At 45.7% G+C, this 17,001-nt stretch overlaps 1 protein-coding gene across 2 annotated transcripts in view; it reads left to right on the top strand.

The window, feature by feature from the left end:
• The window catches only part of AIFM1 (apoptosis inducing factor mitochondria associated 1), a 32,540-nt gene extending 15,886 nt beyond the window's left edge, over positions 1-16,654 (top strand). For both annotated transcript variants that reach the window (XM_032843351.1, XM_032843350.1), the window contains exons 6-16: positions 892-982; positions 5,154-5,238; positions 5,875-5,951; positions 6,853-6,961; positions 8,355-8,462; positions 8,808-8,896; positions 9,343-9,483; positions 11,970-12,112; positions 13,806-13,930; positions 15,622-15,818; positions 16,387-16,654. In XM_032843351.1, coding sequence (XP_032699242.1) covers positions 892-982; positions 5,154-5,238; positions 5,875-5,951; positions 6,853-6,961; positions 8,355-8,462; positions 8,808-8,896; positions 9,343-9,483; positions 11,970-12,112; positions 13,806-13,930; positions 15,622-15,818; positions 16,387-16,458 — 1,237 coding nt within the window. In that variant the 3' untranslated portion in view covers positions 16,459-16,654. The remainder of the gene's footprint in view (positions 1-891; positions 983-5,153; positions 5,239-5,874; positions 5,952-6,852; positions 6,962-8,354; positions 8,463-8,807; positions 8,897-9,342; positions 9,484-11,969; positions 12,113-13,805; positions 13,931-15,621; positions 15,819-16,386) is intronic.
• The last annotated feature ends 347 nt before the right edge of the window (positions 16,655-17,001 follow it).

The raw sequence follows: 17,001 nt of genomic DNA, 5'->3' as shown, positions 1-17,001 counted from the left end.
TTTTCTTACTAGTGATCCCTTTGATACCGGACTAAGTTTTACAGATCTACCCACCTTCCTCACCCCCATTATCATGTTCTATTCTCAAGCAGGATGCGTACTGTCAATTATGTTAACCATCCCTTAATTAGTATCTCACAGCTAATGTGTGCTCTTTGAGGCAAACTCCTCTCAGGACCTAGACCTAGCTATCCTTTCACCAGCACCATTCCGAACAACTCATTTAGGTGGATGTGTGAATACCAGCTCCCTGGGTGGTGTTCTTTTCTAATTTGGGGTGGGGGGGTTGTTATTTTCTTTCAGATTTATTTAAGAAAAAGAGAGTGTGCAGTGGACAGAGGGGCGGGGGAGAGAGAGAATCTCAAGCAGACTCTGTGCTGAGCACAGAGCCTGACACAAGGCTTGATCTCATGACTCTGAGATCATGACCTGATCCGAAAACAGTAGTCAGACACTCAACCAGCTGAGCCACCCAGGTGCCCTTTCTTGTTCTAATTTTGAACCTAAATCCAGAGCAGGGTTTCTCAACCTTGGTGCTATCGGCATTTAGGGCTGGATAATTCTTTGTTGTGGGGGCTGCTCTGTGCATTGTACCATCTACAATGGTATCTAGTGGGTATCTCTACCCACTAGATACCAGAAGACTCCCTCCCCTTAAGCTGTTACAGTCAGAAGTGTCTCTAGACATTGCCAAATTGTCCCCAGGTGAGAACCACTAGTCTAAAATACCTCTGTGTAAATAAGGCATGACCAAGATTTAGTGGGCTTGGAAACTTACTCTGCAAAATGTTCCTAAAAGTTTTCATGATTGAAACAACTTTACTAAAGCTATGGGAGAAGTTGATGGCAGTTCCAGGTGTTTATGGTATTTTCTCCCTCTTCTCTGTACAGCATATATTTCCAGCCACCTTCTTTCTATGTCTCTGCTCAGGACCTGCCTCATATTGAGAATGGTGGTGTGGCTGTCCTCACTGGGAAGAAGGTGAGCTAGTAAGCCATTTCCCTTGTCAAACTCCATGTGGGCCACAAGAATGGAGACTTGTATTCCCACTACCATTTATGTCTGTCCTGCCATTGTAGTTCATTAAAGAAAGATCGAGTCATTTTAGATTTGCTCTTGCCTGTCTTCACTGCTTATTTTTTCTTCCTGGGGTAAGCACTAATCTCAAAGCCTAGAGTAGCATGTCAACTAAACTTTCCCAGGGAAGTCAAACCACTGGGGTCATTGACCCTGAACCTGTTCCTTCTCCAGGTTTGCTCCTCTGCCCTTCCTTTGTCTTCCTATTTTCCACACTAACATTTCTTTGGGATTATTGATGACAAGAGATTGACAGCGGTATATTATTCAGGGTAGTAAAATAATTTAGGCATTATGTCAGCATGGGAAATATCGTTAGACTTTACAAAAGTGAATGCCTGAGTAATGGGGGCAGTTACTGGAGGGCATTTGTGGGGTCCAAGGTGGGTTTTATTTTGCTGTGGTATGTTTCATTTTTGTTAATGGGAGGTGCTAGAGTGTATTTGTAAACTAATGGCGGCGTTCCGGTGGAGAGGGAAGGGTTATCAGCAGGAGTAAAGTCCAGAGTAGATGGGATCCAGAGCACAAGTAGAGGAATTGACCTTTGCTAGGCATAAGCCTACTTCTTCTATGAGGAGACATAGGCAGATGAGGTGGATATAGGTTTATGGATAAGCTGGTAATGAGACGTTAGGTATTAAGTATGTTCTGTGTGTAAATAACACACCGGCCCTGCCCTCTAGTGCCTAACAGTATTTAAGCAAAAACGAACAGATAATCATAACACATAGATATGGAGTAAAAAAAGATAGGCACAGTGTATTGTGGGAATTACTGGGAAACAAGCCCGGTATAGAGGTGATTTCAGGGAAGGCTTCCTGGAGGATGAGGTCTTATAGGATGGAAAATTGTATGGAATGACGAAGAATTCACCAGTGGTAAGTGAAGCGAATTCAAGTAGAAAACAGCATAAGCAAAGATACGGGGGTATGAAAAAGCACCTTTGGTGCAGAGAAACAAGCAGCTAGCTACTGACAGAGCAGCAAGTATAATAAGCTAAAGAATGGCAAAAGATGAAACTGAGAAGTTATGCTGGGGCCTGACTGTGGAGAGCTCTCTTGTATAGAAGAGCTTGACCTTTACCTCATGGGCACTGAGGGTCTCTTGCATTTTAAACACGGTTATAAAACAGACTGAATTTTAAGTAATCCTTCTGTTGGTTCTGAGGAGGATGGACCAGACTAGAGGTAGACCATTTTGAAGATATTGTAATAATCTAGGCGAGAGATGATAGAGCCCAAATTAGGGCAGTAGTAGCAGTGGTGGTGGTGGTGTTGGTGGTGGTGACGGTGATGGTGCTGATGAAGTAGCAGTAGCAGTAAACATAATTTTAAAATGCTTTACAGATATTATCTCATTTTCTCATAATAATCTTATCAGGTAGGTACTATAATTATTGTCATTTTATAGAGAAAGAAATTGAGATTAAAAAGAGGTAACTGTGGGGCACCTGGGTGGTTCAGTCAGTTTAGTGTTGGACTCTTGATCTCAGCCCAGGTTGTGATCTCAGGGTTGTGAGTTCAGGCCCCACACTGGGGTCCATGCTGGGCCTGGAGCTTACTTTAAAAAAAAATGGTCAACTAACTTGCCTATGATTATATAGCTAATATGTGGGGGAGACAGAATTTGAGCCCAAATCTGTCTGACTCCAGAATTCTGACTCCAGAGCCCAAGCTCTTGATAACACCATTGTATAGTTTCCTGATAGGTGACAGAGAGTGGGAGACAGACCAGAGACATGCTTAGAAGGCAGCCTCGATGAGGCTTGGTGATAGATTGAAGGTGAAACATGAGGGAGAGGGAGGAGGCAATGATGCCTTTCTGATTTCCAGCTTGTATAGTAGGTGGTGGTATAGCCCCAGCTGAGAGAGACGTTACAAGAGGAAGACCTCATTTAAGGGGGAAATAAAACTTAGTTTTGGACTGTTAAGTGTGAAATGGAATATATTTGTGGAGATGGCCTGTGAGTTGGATAGTTGACTGTGATGCTTAGAGGAGAGATCTGGGCTCAGGGATCTGGGAATGTGTAGGAGTTAAAACCATGAGAGTGGGTGAGGCCATCTGTGGAGAACTTTGCAGTCAGAGGGGAGTGGGACAAGGATGGAACCCTGGGGAACCCAACTTTTAGGAGGGAGGCTGAAGACGAGACCACAGAGGAACTAGGAAAGAAGTTGAAGAGAAAGCCCAGGACAGGGGCTGAGTGAGGTTGGAGAGAGTTTCAAGAATGATCCCATCCTCCTTCTTGTAGCAAACGGGTGTGGCAGGAAAGAAAAACTGTACAATGAGCCATATAGACTTGGTGACTCAGATGTCATCGTGAAGTCAGAAAAGAGTATAAAGGACTCCTTCAAAAAGTTTAAATGAGAAAAGGGAGACACCAATTGGTAGGAGCTCGAGGAGGATGTAGAGTCAGAAGTGGGACTCTGAGGACGGGACAGACCAAAAGCGAAGTCCTCAGATGTCAGCAGAGAAGTGGGGGATGAGAGGTAACTACCAGGAGATGGTTCTGGGCAAGAAAGGAAGGGAATGGGGTTCAGGCACAGAAACAGCACAGAAAGGACACCTCATCCCGGAAGCTGGAAGGAAGGAAGTAAAGTTTTTCTTCCAGGGGTTGGGAGGTGGGAAGCCGAGGAAGATCACATCTAATGGCTTCACTTGTTCTTGCAATAAACTAGGGTACCAGGTGGTTGGTTATCTGAGAGTGAACAGTGTGATGGTTGAGTTAGTGGGGTTGGGTTGAAGAGATAGCTTACCCAAGGACAAACCAGAGGCTAAAGAAGCTACTCACCCATCCAGTCAGTTCATGTCTTTGCCTCCAGAAAGCTCAGTGGAGGGCCCTGTCACATGTTTGTAGAGCTGCCCATACTGCCCTTATCAGAGCGTTTCTCCCTCTTGATTGTATATGTTAAATGGTCTGCCTTGGCTACTAGACTCTGGAGACAGGGAAGGTATCTGTTTATCTCACCATCATGTCCCCAACACTTAGCACAGTCCCTGACGTGGTAGGTGTTTAATAAGTATGTCTTGAACTAATGGTCTCACAGCTGGGAGAGAGGAGAGCAGAGACTGGATCTCTAGTCTCTGTAACTCCAGATCTCAAGCTCCTCACCATAAGAAAGAGGAGGGTGCGAGGAAATTAGAGGCGGTAGCAGGAGAACAGTTTGGGTGGTCTAGCATGGGCCCAGATTGGTTGGAATGGAACAGCCTACTGGGTAAGCAGAGAAAATCAAAAGCAAGGATGGGTGACAGCGGGACTGGAAAAAAACCTGGAAGAATGGAAAATTGTGACCCCCAAAATGGGAAATTCAAGGTAGAAGTAGAGCTTTAAGGGATGGGATCCCAGATGTGGCTCGGAGGAAGAGGAGGAGCCAGCTTCCAACGTCTTCAGTGACTGAGGTGACCGGGAGGCGGCTGCATAGCGGTGACTGGTAGCATGTAGGTGGGTGCTTCTCAGAGGGGTGTGAGGGCACACGAGTCCAGAAGCCGCAGGAGTCAGCACCCCTACCCCTGGGTGTGCTGGGGGAGGAGTGTGGGTGAATGAGCAGTTTCTACATGTGAGCTGTCCTTGGCAGGAGAGCTAAGTTCTAGCGAAGGGTAGAAGGTAGACTAAATATCCTGTAAAAAATGTTGAAGATGCAGGAGCATTGTTAACAAAAAAGTAAGGTTTCCATAAAAATCAAGCAGAAAAGTCTGTCTCTGTTCTCCATTTCCACAAATTGGACAGGGACTTTGGGGGACTGCAGGGATTTGTTTTAATGTTGGCTGCCTAAGAAGCTATGACCACTTGGAGAGGCTGGGTACCAGAGACTGTGGTGCCAGTGGTTACTTAGAAATGGTTTCTTAAGGATTGCCCTAGGTCAAGAACGAATTCCTCTCACTGGGCTGATGACTGAAGGTACAGGGTTCCGTTGTGGGGTAATGGAAATTATCTGTAATTATAGTGGTGATGGTTGCACAACCTTTCAAATATACTGAAAACCGCTGATTCGTACACTTTAACGTGGTAAGTGTATAGTGAATTATGTCTCGATGAAAAGACGTTTACAGCTAACTCATCTGTCTGTGTGTGTCCCAGGTAGTACAGCTTGACGTGAGAGGCAACATGGTGAAACTTAACGATGGCTCTCAGATAACCTATGAAAAGTGCCTGATTGCAACAGGTGAATATTTCTCGAGGTGGATTTCTTCGCTGGTATAGTTCATTTGAGTTTTAGTACAGAAGGCATTACTTAACCTTAAGAAAAATAAAACCCAGTCTCTCTGAAGTGGGTGTCTTCTCTTGGTGCAAAGCCTAGCTAATGACAGGCCTCTGATCAGCAGCCCTTCTGGAGTATCCTTGCTGCCCCTTTGGGTAAGGGCACGGATGGCTATTGAAGAAGATGGCCTTTTTCTCTCCCCGCTTAGCCCTTGCCCTCTGCTCTCTGCCCTGCACCCTGGAAGGGATACAGCCTCGTGGCTTCTTTGCCAGTTCCAATCAGAAATCAAGAGAGGAGACTGAAGCAGTCGCTTAAAGGAACATAGCGTGCTTTCTGGTGATGCCCCTAGAAGGATTTAGGGAAGCAAAAACAGAACCTTGTGGCCATCTCTGGGGAGGGCGGGCCCTTTGTAGAGAGACTCACTAATGGCTTCTCCAGGGAAATTGACAGAAGCCTGCAGAGAAGCCAGGTAAAGGGACACAAAGTCTCTGGGCCCTGTGGGTGCTGAGGGGGCCACAGTGCCACCTTCGTGGGGGTGGGGGTGTTGGGACTAGCTTCCCACTTGTTGGGCTAAAAGGGTTTTCCTCCTCCTATTTCCAGGAGGCACTCCAAGAAGTTTGTCTGCCATTGACAGAGCTGGAGCAGAGGTGAAGAGTAGAACCACGCTTTTCAGAAAGGTAATTGTGTGTTTAGTGCTTTCATTGTTTTGGTTTTTGAAGAGGTAGCATAATCAGTGGTCCCCAAGTAAGCCCCCAGGAATTGGGAGATGGGAGTTCTATTTATGGGAGACTTGATCTCTGGCCTTGAGCAAGTCACTTCCTCTCTCTGCACCTTAAATACCTCACTGGAGGGTTTTCAGCTCCTAGGCAAAAAATACATCTAGTGTTTTTGATTGCTTGCTGTAGTTCCTTCCGATTGTCCTTCTGTATTTTTTTTTTTCCCTGATGCTTTTGAGTCATTGGAACTCCTTATAGCCTCTTGGCATTTTGCATTGCAAATGCTACTGCAGAGCCTTTGAGGAGAAAACTCTTGAGTACCTAAGTGAAAAAGGAAGGGGGAGCTTTGTTTCTTAAGATTGTGTTTTACTCTTGACCCCTGCGGAAATTTTCCAGGCACTCTTACGGGTATTTGAGAATACTGGTATCATCTTTTCAATTCTTGATCGAATAAAGTTTATCAGCCTTTGGCGCCATCGACATTTTGGGCTGGATGATTGTTCCTTGTGAGGGGCTGGCCTGTGCAAATAGGGCATTTAGCAGCATCCCTGCCTCTGCCCATTACCTGCAAGGAGCACGTCCTTGCCCCCAGCTGGGGCAACCCGAAATGTCTCCAGAAATTGCCAGATGTCCCCTGAGGGAGAGGGGGCAAAAGTGCCCCCGATTGAGAACCACTGATGCTAGAAGGAATGTTCCAGTGGAGAGAGAAATTTATGTCAGTAACAGAGGCTGTAATTGAGCCACTTCATACAAGGAGATTTTATGTGCAAATTACATGTCAAAGATCTAGCAGAAAATATTTCTTGTTATTATCCTATGTCCCTTTGGGAAATCAGTGGACTAAACTGGTGTGATCCTGCAGATTGGAGACTTTAGAACCTTAGAGAAGATTTCCCGGGAAGTCAAGTCAATTACGATAATCGGTGGGGGCTTCCTTGGGAGCGAACTGGCCTGCGCTCTTGGCAGAAAGGGTGAGTACTGGGCTGTGACGCTGATTTTTCTTTCTCTGGTTTTATATCCTGTTCTTTCTGGGGCTCTAACAAATTCCAGGGTTGCATTTACCAGGATCAGTAGAAAGAGTTTGATTAAGATTTATGTGGTAAGGGGTGCCTGGCAGCCTTAGTCGGTAGAGCATGCAACTCTTGATCTCGGGGATATGAGTTCAGGCCCCACGATGGGGGTAGAGTTTGCTTTTAAAAAAAGAAGAGATGTATGTGGTGAAAAGCTAAGTACTGAGCTTAGTTCTCTTGAGGAATCCCTTAGTGACCAAAAAGCTATCATCTGAGCAACTGAACAGCAATGCTTTCTTTCCCTTCCTCTAGCCTCTAAGCCAGGACTCCTCAGAAATAAAGTATTAAAGGGATGACTGGCTGGCTCCGTTGGTAGAGTGTGTGACTCTTGCTCTGGGGTTTGTGAGTTCGAGGCCCACACTGGGTATAGAGATTACTTAAAAATAAAATTTTTCTTTTTAATAAAATTTTTATCTTTAGGGGCGCCTGGGTGGCTCAGTCAGTTAAGCATCTGATAAATCTTTTTTTAAAGATTTTATTAATTTGTTTGACAGAGACTCAGCAAGAGAGGGAATACAAACAGGAAGAGTGGGAGAGGGAGAAGCAGGCCCCCCGCTGAGCAGAGAGCCCTATTGATAAATCTTTTATTTTTTTATTTTTACTTTTTTAAAGATTTCATTTATTTGAGAGAGAGTCCGGGCACACACACAGGGAGAGGGAGAAGCAGACTCTCTGCTGAGCAGGGAGCCTGATGTGGGGCTTGATCCCAGGACCCCAGGATCGTGACCCCAGCCAAAGGCAGATGCTTAACCAACTGAGCCACCCAGGCGCCCTCTGATAAATCTTCAAAAAATCTTTTTTTAAAAAAAAGAAAATATTAAGGAAAGTAAGTTATGGGGATGATAAGGGCAATGTAGACTACAGAGTTGTATGTATGTTTGAATTTTTATTCCTTGTAAAAGTCACACTTTCTTCAGACATATGATGGTTCCCAGTTCGACCGATCTATATATTCTGGTTTGAATGTTTGATGGCAGCCATTTTCCTCAATGGCGGTTTTCGGCTGTGTGAAATCAGGCCATCTTCTCAGGAGGGTGCTTCCTGTTCACAGGCCAGAGGCGCAGGCGTGAGCCTGAGCTGCTGCCTGCATGTAATGAACTTAGTTCTGACACCTGTTGTATTTGCCTCGTCAGTGCCCTCGTGCCCCAGTGCCCCACGAATAGGAGCTCTGGCCTAGATCACAGCGTTGCCCTGTGTGTCACGAATGGCTACCTGCTGCTCCATCGCTTCTCTTCCTGTCCTCGCGGGATTGGCTTCTGCCTCCTGCTCTACCTACTCTCTTTCTTCTTCCCAGCTCGAGCTTTGGGTACAGAAGTGATTCAGCTCTTCCCTGAGAAAGGAAATATGGGAAAGATCCTCCCTGAATACCTCAGCAACTGGACCATGGAAAAAGTCAGACGAGGTAGAGAGACTTTCCATATGCTATTGCTCTTTCCTTTGAATGAGCCCTAATCCAAAGTTGGCTTCTTTGGGAACCCCCTTGACATACGCCATATCACCTGGCAGGTGAACTATTTCCACCATTCTCCTCTCAGCCAAGTTCCTGTAGGTGTTCTGAATTTGATGCACAAAATTCCCGGAAGTACTGAAAATGAGCTGTGGGTGTGCGTTCTTGTGGTTCCCCAAGGCTGCCTACGTACTGATGATTACTGGTTTTATGATGAGGGGTGCCTTTAGTCATCTTCCCTTCTTGTCATGAAGGTGGGACGCTCTCAGGCTCAGCCTCAGGTCTTGTTTGCCTTCACAGAGGGGGTTAAGGTGCTTCCCAATGCTATTGTGCAATCAGTTGGAGTCAGCGGTGGCAAGTTACTCATCAAGTTGAAAGACGGCCGGAAGGTAAGGAGGGGAAGGCTGCCAGACCTTCCAGCTCTCCCCTCCCCTTTCCCCGTTATTACTCCTTCATTCGATAAGAGTAGTTTTCATGGCAGCCACCATTAACACTCTCATAATTTTCTGAATGAACTGTTCCTTCCATTAAAATAAGAATGATGAGAGCCAGAGTAGACATCTGTGAACCACTTTCCCCTCTCTTTTGTATCACAGATTTTTTGAGACCTTTCAAGGGTGGCAGATTTCTGTTCTGACAATGTGGGGTATATTTGTGTTTGGAGGAATTTTATAAAGTAGACCTTTAAATCTGTTTACCAGAGTTATATAAGTTAATCGGTGATTTTTTTTTTGTAAAGCTCCAATTCCTAGTAAAATAATGTGCAGTTGTTATGTCCATAGACATACATGGAAACTGTGGTAATTGGCTGAATTATTTCTTTTTCCCCCCGCAGGTAGAAACTGACCACATAGTGGCAGCTGTGGGCTTGGAACCCAACGTTGAGTTGGCCAAGACAGGCGGACTGGAGATAGACTCAGATTTTGGTGGCTTCCGGGTAAATGCAGAGCTCCAAGCGCGCTCCAACATCTGGGTGGTAAGTGTGCTACAGCATGAGCAGGAATGGTTCCTTGTCCACAGCCCGTGAGCGAGTCTGCCCGGCAGTGTGCAAAAGCTCAGTAGCACCTTGCCCAGATAGAGGCAGAATGTTTGGAGGCTGAGGGTGAAGAATAAAAACTTTACTACTTGATTTACAAGATCAGGTATGGCTTCATGCCACAAGCTAGTGGAAAAGGAAATGAACAGTGTGTGCACCTACAGAAATAGAGTTCTTCCCGTTCTATGGTTGGCAGTCGCCATCGGCATTGCCCTGATGGGCATGTGCCCAGCTTTCAGATGGATCTGCTGTTCCCTTTGCCCGAAAGTGAGCCCAGGGAATGGAGGATGAGGCAGTTTTATAAAATTCTCTAAGGGGGAAAATAACTCAGTTTTTGTTATCCTCGAGCACTATTTTTAGCTGTTTTAAAAAATCTGTTATGACACAAACAAGACTATAGTATGTAGGAACCATGAGGTAATTTCCCCATTGTTAGATCATTACAAATGTATTGTGTTTGATTAGGTACTCTGCAACTAAGGACATAGGAACTTTGAAGGTTTTTTTTTTCCCTTAAAGCTTTTTTTTTTTTTAAAGATAAAGTGTACTGGGTTTTTTTTTTTAAGATTTATTTTATTTTAGAGCATGAGCAGGGGAAGGGGCAAAGGGAGGAGAGAGAGTCCTAAGCAGAGTCCCTGCTGCTGAGTGCAGAGCCTGACTTGGGGCTAAATCTTAGGACCCTGAGATCATGAACTAAGCTGAAATCACGCATCAGATGCTTAACAGACTGAGCCACCCATGTGTGCCTAGAGTATACTGGATTTTTAAAAACTTGTTATAAAAGCAACATGTAGGGGCACCTGGGTTGCTTGGTCATTGTCTGTCTTCGGCTCAGGTCATGATCCCAGGGTCCTAGGATCAAGGCCCACATCGGGCTCCCTGCTCAGTGGGGAGTCTGCTTCTCCCTCTCCCACTCCCCCTGCTTATGTTCCCTCTCTTGCTGTATCTCTCTCTCTCAAATAAATAGACAAAATCTTTTAAAAAAAGGCACTATGTAGGTGCACCTGGGTGGCTCAGTCCGTTGGGCATCCGACTCTTGATTTTGGCTCAGGTCATGATCTTGGGGTTGTGAGATTGAGCCCCGCATGGGGCTCCCTGCTCTATGGGGAGTCTGCTTGAGGCTCTCTCTCCCTCTCTGCCCCCTCCCCACCTCTCTAAAATAAATAAATCTTTAAAAAAAAGCAATATGCACTCAATATGGAAGACACAAGAATGAGAAAGGGGGAAGAAAAAAAAGGGGGGGAATCACCTACAGCAGCCACCAATATTTTGGTGTATTTCCCTCCCTTCATTTTCTTCTGAATAGTTTTTTTTCCCTTTGTTCTAGATGGTCGTGGTGAGTGTACTACAGTAAACATTTGTGTTCTTTTTTTTTAACTTACCATTCTAAGGTATTTTCCATGTTGCTTCAGATCCTAAAGACTGTATAATAGACCACCAAGTGGATTTCATAGTTTATTTCAGCATTGCTCCCATGCTGCTGGATTTTTGAGGTTGCCTTGGGGGAGTCTGAATAGCCACGAAGGGTTAGAGCACTCACGTGCCACATCCTTAGTGAAGTTGGCCTTGTTCACCTCCAGTCAGAGGCTCTCTCTGCTTGATCTGTACCTGTCACGTGGTACCCTGCATTGCACTCTAGTGAGGAATGATGCTGCATCTTCCTCAACTAGGTTATATGCTCTTTGTGGGCAAAGTGGAGGTCAGGTTTGTCTCAGCCACCCAGACAGTATAATGCTTTGTACAGAAATAAGGTTTCCATAAATATTTGGTGAACGAAGGAATAGATACTGAATGACCAAAAGAAAATCTTACCTTGGAAAAGATTTCTTAGGTGAGAGGCGGTCTCACACCTACAAACTGGTTTCTGTGCATAGGAAAGAATGTTTTGCAAGTCATGGTTATTAAGTATCGGTCTCTGCTAAGGGCAGAATGAGAGAAGAAATAGGTGTGTGCCACAGCATAGAAGATTTAGGTGTACTTTGTGGAAGCATAGAATAGTTTTTGGTTTTGGGGGGTTAGCATAGAATAGTTTTTTTAAAAATGGAATCTCAACTTTTTTCAGTAAGTGTAGGTGCGATTCTGGCCTGTAAATAGAAAACACTAATTAGTTGGGGCGCCTGGGTGGCTCAGTGGGTTAAGCCGCTGCCTTGGGCTCAGGTCATGATCTCAGGGTCCTGGGATCGAGTCCCGCATCGGGCTCTCTGCTCCGCGGGAAGCCTGCTTCCCTCTCTCTCTCTCTCTCTCTCTGCCTGCCTCTCCATCTACTTGTGATCTCTCTCTGTCAAATAAATAAATAAAATCTTCGGAAAAAAACCCACTAATTAGTTAACAGCACAAGGGCTCTTTTTAAGCCCTCGAAACGTATGTTCTGTCTTTGTTTTTGTTTTTGTTTATCATGTGCTCATGTAACGTGTCTGTTTTCAAAGGCAGGAGATGCTGCATGCTTCTACGATATAAAGTTGGGTAGGAGGCGGGTAGAGCACCATGATCACGCTGTTGTGAGTGGAAGATTGGCCGGAGAAAATATGACTGGAGCTGCTAAACCATACTGGCATCAGTCGATGTTCTGGTAATAGTTCTGTGCTTTATGGACTGAACTGGTTAGAACACAGAAGTAATGGAACCAGAGTTACAGTTTGGTTTCCATGTGGGCCAGTTAGCTTCATACAGAGGGGAGAAGACTTCCATCATGTTCCCATGCATTCTACACCTAAGCAGCTTTCTGGTAAAAGGCCCCACCTGTAAGTTAAGCTCGGTGAATGAGTGGAGGCGTCATCAGCACTTCTGGCAAAATCAGCTTGGAGTTTTGAGCTATGGTAGGCGGTACAAATGTGTACTCTTAGCTAGAGCTGGCGCTGTATTTTCATTTGTTCCTTGGTGCTAATGAGCCCAACGTACTGTCGGAGAAGACAGCCCATGGGCAAACCGGCTGGCTCAGTGAGTGGAACATGCAACTCTTGATCGCGGGGTCATGAGTTTGAGCCCCATGTTGGGTGTAGAGATTACTTTAGACAGCCCACTCAAGACCAGCAGTTCAAAGTCAGGCATCCATAGGCAGTTCTCTGGATTGCAAAAAGTTAACAAGGGACATTCCTGAGTGCTGGCATTGACCTTACTTGGCACACTCTCCTCTCGTTGCTTTGAAAGATGGGATACATAAAAATCTTCAGGGTTTCAGAAGCCTCTAAGCAGTTTCTGTTGGGGAAAATTTTCAGCTGGAGAATACATTTTAGGAAAATCACACACAGTTTTGTGAGCAGGCAGCAGAATCATAACAGCTGGGTTTCAGGGTCAATACCTATATGATAACCTTTTGTTAGCAACAAAAGGGTCCATAGCTAGATAATTATCAGTTAGGTCTCCGGACCAGCATCCAGGAAGTCATTGTAGACGGTTCCCTGAAGATACCAGTCCAGTGAGCTTCTGTGGTCAAGAAAGGACAACATGGGAATAAGGAGCAGAGCATAAGGAACTTAGTCCACGATATTCAAGTAGCATCATAAGGGGACAGACAGTAGCTTATGCCTGTGGTGAGCACTGCACCGTGTGTAAACCATCAAATCACTAAGTTATACACCTGAAATGAGTGTAACACAGTATGTCCACTATCTTTAAATTTTACTTACTTACTTAGTTAATGATGCCAAAAGGTAGAGCACCAGAAACAAAACCATGAGTAGTAGCCTCACGTGATTACAAAACCATCGTGTGTCTGTGCCACAAATACTCTTTGAAGTTCCTGGCATAGTAAAAAACTGTGTGATGATGATAGGAAAAGTTTCCAAGAAGATTAAAATAAAACCTTGAAAATGAAGGCTCAGAAGAAATACTGTCCATTGATGAAACTGTAAAAGATCTCTGAATTCTGTAAATACGGAGTACCCTTTAAAGCGTCAGAAAGGCAGTTTTAGGTTGAGTTGAAAGAAGGTAGTGAATAGTAAATTTGAAGAACCCTTCACCCCCCAGGGGGTAAAGGCATGGATAAATTTCAGAAAGTGTAGATCATTGTATGGGTATGTGATAAGTATAATGGCTTCTTAAGGAAAATTAAAGCTGCTTTGGGATAGGAATGCTTTCTCACCATTGTCCCCAGACACCCTGGCAAGCAGACCAATCAGTTTGGCATTTCCCTTGCTGCACATACCAAGTTCTTTGGTTGGCACGAACCAAAGTGTGGTGTCTTGGAAAAAATTAAAAAACGTACCACCATGTCATTCTTTGCAGCCTCTTGACAGAACACCCTCTTGTCTCTCCTTCCTTAGGAGTGATTTGGGTCCCGACGTTGGCTACGAAGCTATTGGTCTTGTGGACAGTAGTTTGCCCACAGTCGGTGTGTTTGCAAAAGCAACTGCACAGGACAACCCAAAATCTGCCACAGAGCAGTCAGGTAAGGAAGCCTGACTAATTCTCTGGGAAGAGTGTTGAGAAGCGCTGGTCCAAATTCTCCTGAACAAGGGGTTTCTGCATTGACCAGCGGGAACTGTCAGTGAAAGCCTTTCTTCCTGTTGTGCTTTAAAATAAACCCAACCCGAAGTCCTCACTTTTTGGCGGTCTGAGAGCTGGCAAAATCAGGTATCCTGGTCCGAGCGTAGACTCAGATGTGGTGGGTGTTTACCCTAGCCTCTGGGCAGTGGCTCTCTCGACGACACTGGTTTAGTTTGCCTCGAGGGACTGGGAAGCCCTGTGCACTGAAGAAAACCGGAAATTTTACGATTTTTATTTTTTTATTTTTTATTATCCTTATTACTATTAGCCTCCTACTAATCCCAAGAACTTTAGTGTAGGACCTGTTATTCTCCACAGACCCTGGGCAGTGAAAAACTGGGCTGAGTAATTCTTGAGCTGCCTGTAATTCCATTTGTCATGTCTTACTGCCAGGTTTTCTTCAGATGGGAGGCATCTCTCAAGGAATGAACTTCTCTCCCACACATGACTCTTTCATTAACTCTTAGACCTGTTCTCTCTCCCTTCCATGACCCCAGCTGAAGTTACTTAGCCTCCATGTCCTCTTGTCAGAGGCGTCTCAAGAACACGTTGCTCTTGAAGGAGAGAACAAGACATTATATGGACATGTAGGTCCTTTTCCTGTGTAATCCAGGTGGATGACATACACCCGCTCCTTCATCTGGCGCTCTCCAGAGAAGCGGATCCAGGAGAGGGACCTGGGGACTTAGAAACTCTGGGGCACTACTCTGTATCCTGGGCAGAATTGTTCAGAGGACAGCATGCCCCCTCCCCAGGAGGAAACCCCTCCGCTGTTGTTTTTCCATATGGAAGTGCGCTGTCCTGCTTTGGCCAGAGAGCCTCTCTAGCAGCACTGTCCAGTGGACCTTTCTGCTCTGTCCACTACCTTAGCCCCTAGCTGCATGTGGCTTTTTAGCACTTGAAATGTGGCTCGTGCAAATGAGTACTGAATTTCACATTTGATTCAATTTTGGTTAAAATTGATTAAATTTTCATTAACTTTTAACGAATTTTAATTGAAATTGCTGTTTGTGGCTAGTGGCTACTGTACTGAATCGTGCAGCTCTCAAATGTTCCTCAGAGGATAAGAGCAAGTCTTCTGCAGTTTGAAGAAATCCAGATACCAGGAAATAATCCACAGCATACATTTAAAATGAAATGGTGGGGCACCTGGGTGGCTCAGTGGATTAAGCCTCTGCCTTCGGCTCAGGTCATGATCTCAGGGTCCTGGGATCGAGCCCCGCATCAGGCTCCCTGCTCAGCAGGGAGCCTGCTTCCCCCTCTCTCTGCCTGCCTCTCTGCCTACTTGTGATCTCTGCCTGTCAAATAATAAATAAAAATCTTTAAAAAAATAAAATGAAATGGTAAGGGAGACAAGTTCTGGGTCAGACTGACGCCGTGCCCTGGAGCCAGCAAGGAAGAGCTTTTGTCGGCTTTGCCAATGGAGAAGAGCTGGAGAAGGCTTTACTTTCTAAGTGCTTACTACGGGAGCTTAAAAACAGATCCTCTAGGAGCAGCTTGAAGCAGGTGTCAAAAGATACTTGCCTTCTAGAATTTCCTAAGTTCATAACTGACTCTCATTTTGATTTTGTTTGTTCTGGGGATTGGCCACAGGGACTGGTATCCGCTCCGAGAGTGAGACAGAGTCTGAGGCCTCAGAAATCGCCGTTCCTCCCAGCAGTCCTGCAGTCCCCCAGGCCCCTGCCCAAGGGGAGGACTATGGCAAAGGTGTCATCTTCTACCTCAGGGACAAAGTGGTGGTAGGGATCGTGCTGTGGAACATCTTCAACCGAATGCCAATAGCAAGGAAGGTGGGTACCCGTCAGAGCTCCTTGAGGAAGATGGGACCTGTGGGCCAGAAAACGCGCCCGGGGGGCGCCTGGGTGGCTCAGTGGGTTAAGCCTCTGCCTTTGGCTCAGGTCATGATCTCAGGGTCCTGGGATCGAGCTCCACATCGGGCTCTTCGCTTGGCGGGGAGCCTGCTTCTCCCTCTCTCTCTCTGCCTGCCTCTCTGCCTACTTGTGATCTCTCTCTGTCAAATAAATAAATAAATAAATAAAATCTTTAAAAAAAAAAAAAAAAAAAAAAAAAAAAAGAAAACGCGCCCGGGACATCATCGGGTGCCCTGCTGTGCGTTGTCTACCCGGGTCAGACTGTGCCTAAGCAGAACAAAGGTGTAGCCTTGGCTCGGGAGCATTTCGTTTTTAGTTAGGACTTGGCTGGGTGGCCAGGGAGTTGGCATACACTCATTGGGGGTTAACAGAGGGCTATTCCCACAGTCCCAGGGCGATGTGGGGGCTGGCCCAGGCCTCCCCATTGTGCAGGCTGGCCTGGCGCACACAAAGCAAGTCGGCGACCCACTGTTCCTCTCTCCCTCAGATCATTAAGGACGGTGAGCAACATGAAGATCTCAATGAAGTAGCCAAACTCTTCAACATTCACGAAGACTGAAGCCCCCCGAGTGCAACAGGCAAGCACTTTGCTGTCCCTGACAGCAGCTCGGATGAGTAAAGGAGCATTTTTTATTCGGCACACTTCCTCTGTATGTATGAGTTTGAATGGTAAAGTCCTTTGTGAATATCTCAACCATGTAGGCAGATTCTTAATGTTCACATCACTAAATAAAACCTGATTCTTCTAAATTAAATTCTGTTCTCTTTGAAAGGGAACGGGTGGGCGAGGGGAGGAAAGTTGTGCATCTCAGCGAGCAAGCACACTGGAGCTCTTACCAAGTGCATGATTTTTCTCAGCCTCATATTCCCTGCTCCACACTCAGCTGCTTTCAGTTCCCTGAATGTGTCTCTGGCCCCATCCACTGTTAAATGAGTGAACACAGAAACACATGGAGCAGACTCTGCTTTCCCTGGACCAATTCCTGTTGTCCTGCTCAGAACTGGCTTGGACCCACGAGGGGCCAGAAAGGTCACTTACTGCCGAAGAAACCAGGGTTCAGAGACCTGGTGCTTCATGACTAAACCTGGAGACTGAATCCTT

Source organism: Lontra canadensis, unplaced genomic scaffold (assembly GCF_010015895.1).
Source record: "Lontra canadensis isolate GAN:19392208 unplaced genomic scaffold, GSC_riverotter_1.0 scaffold138, whole genome shotgun sequence".
NCBI classification, from domain to species: domain Eukaryota; kingdom Metazoa; phylum Chordata; class Mammalia; order Carnivora; family Mustelidae; genus Lontra; species Lontra canadensis.
The sequence above is the reverse complement of the archived record's forward strand: the minus strand, read 5'-3'. Positions and strand labels throughout refer to the sequence as shown.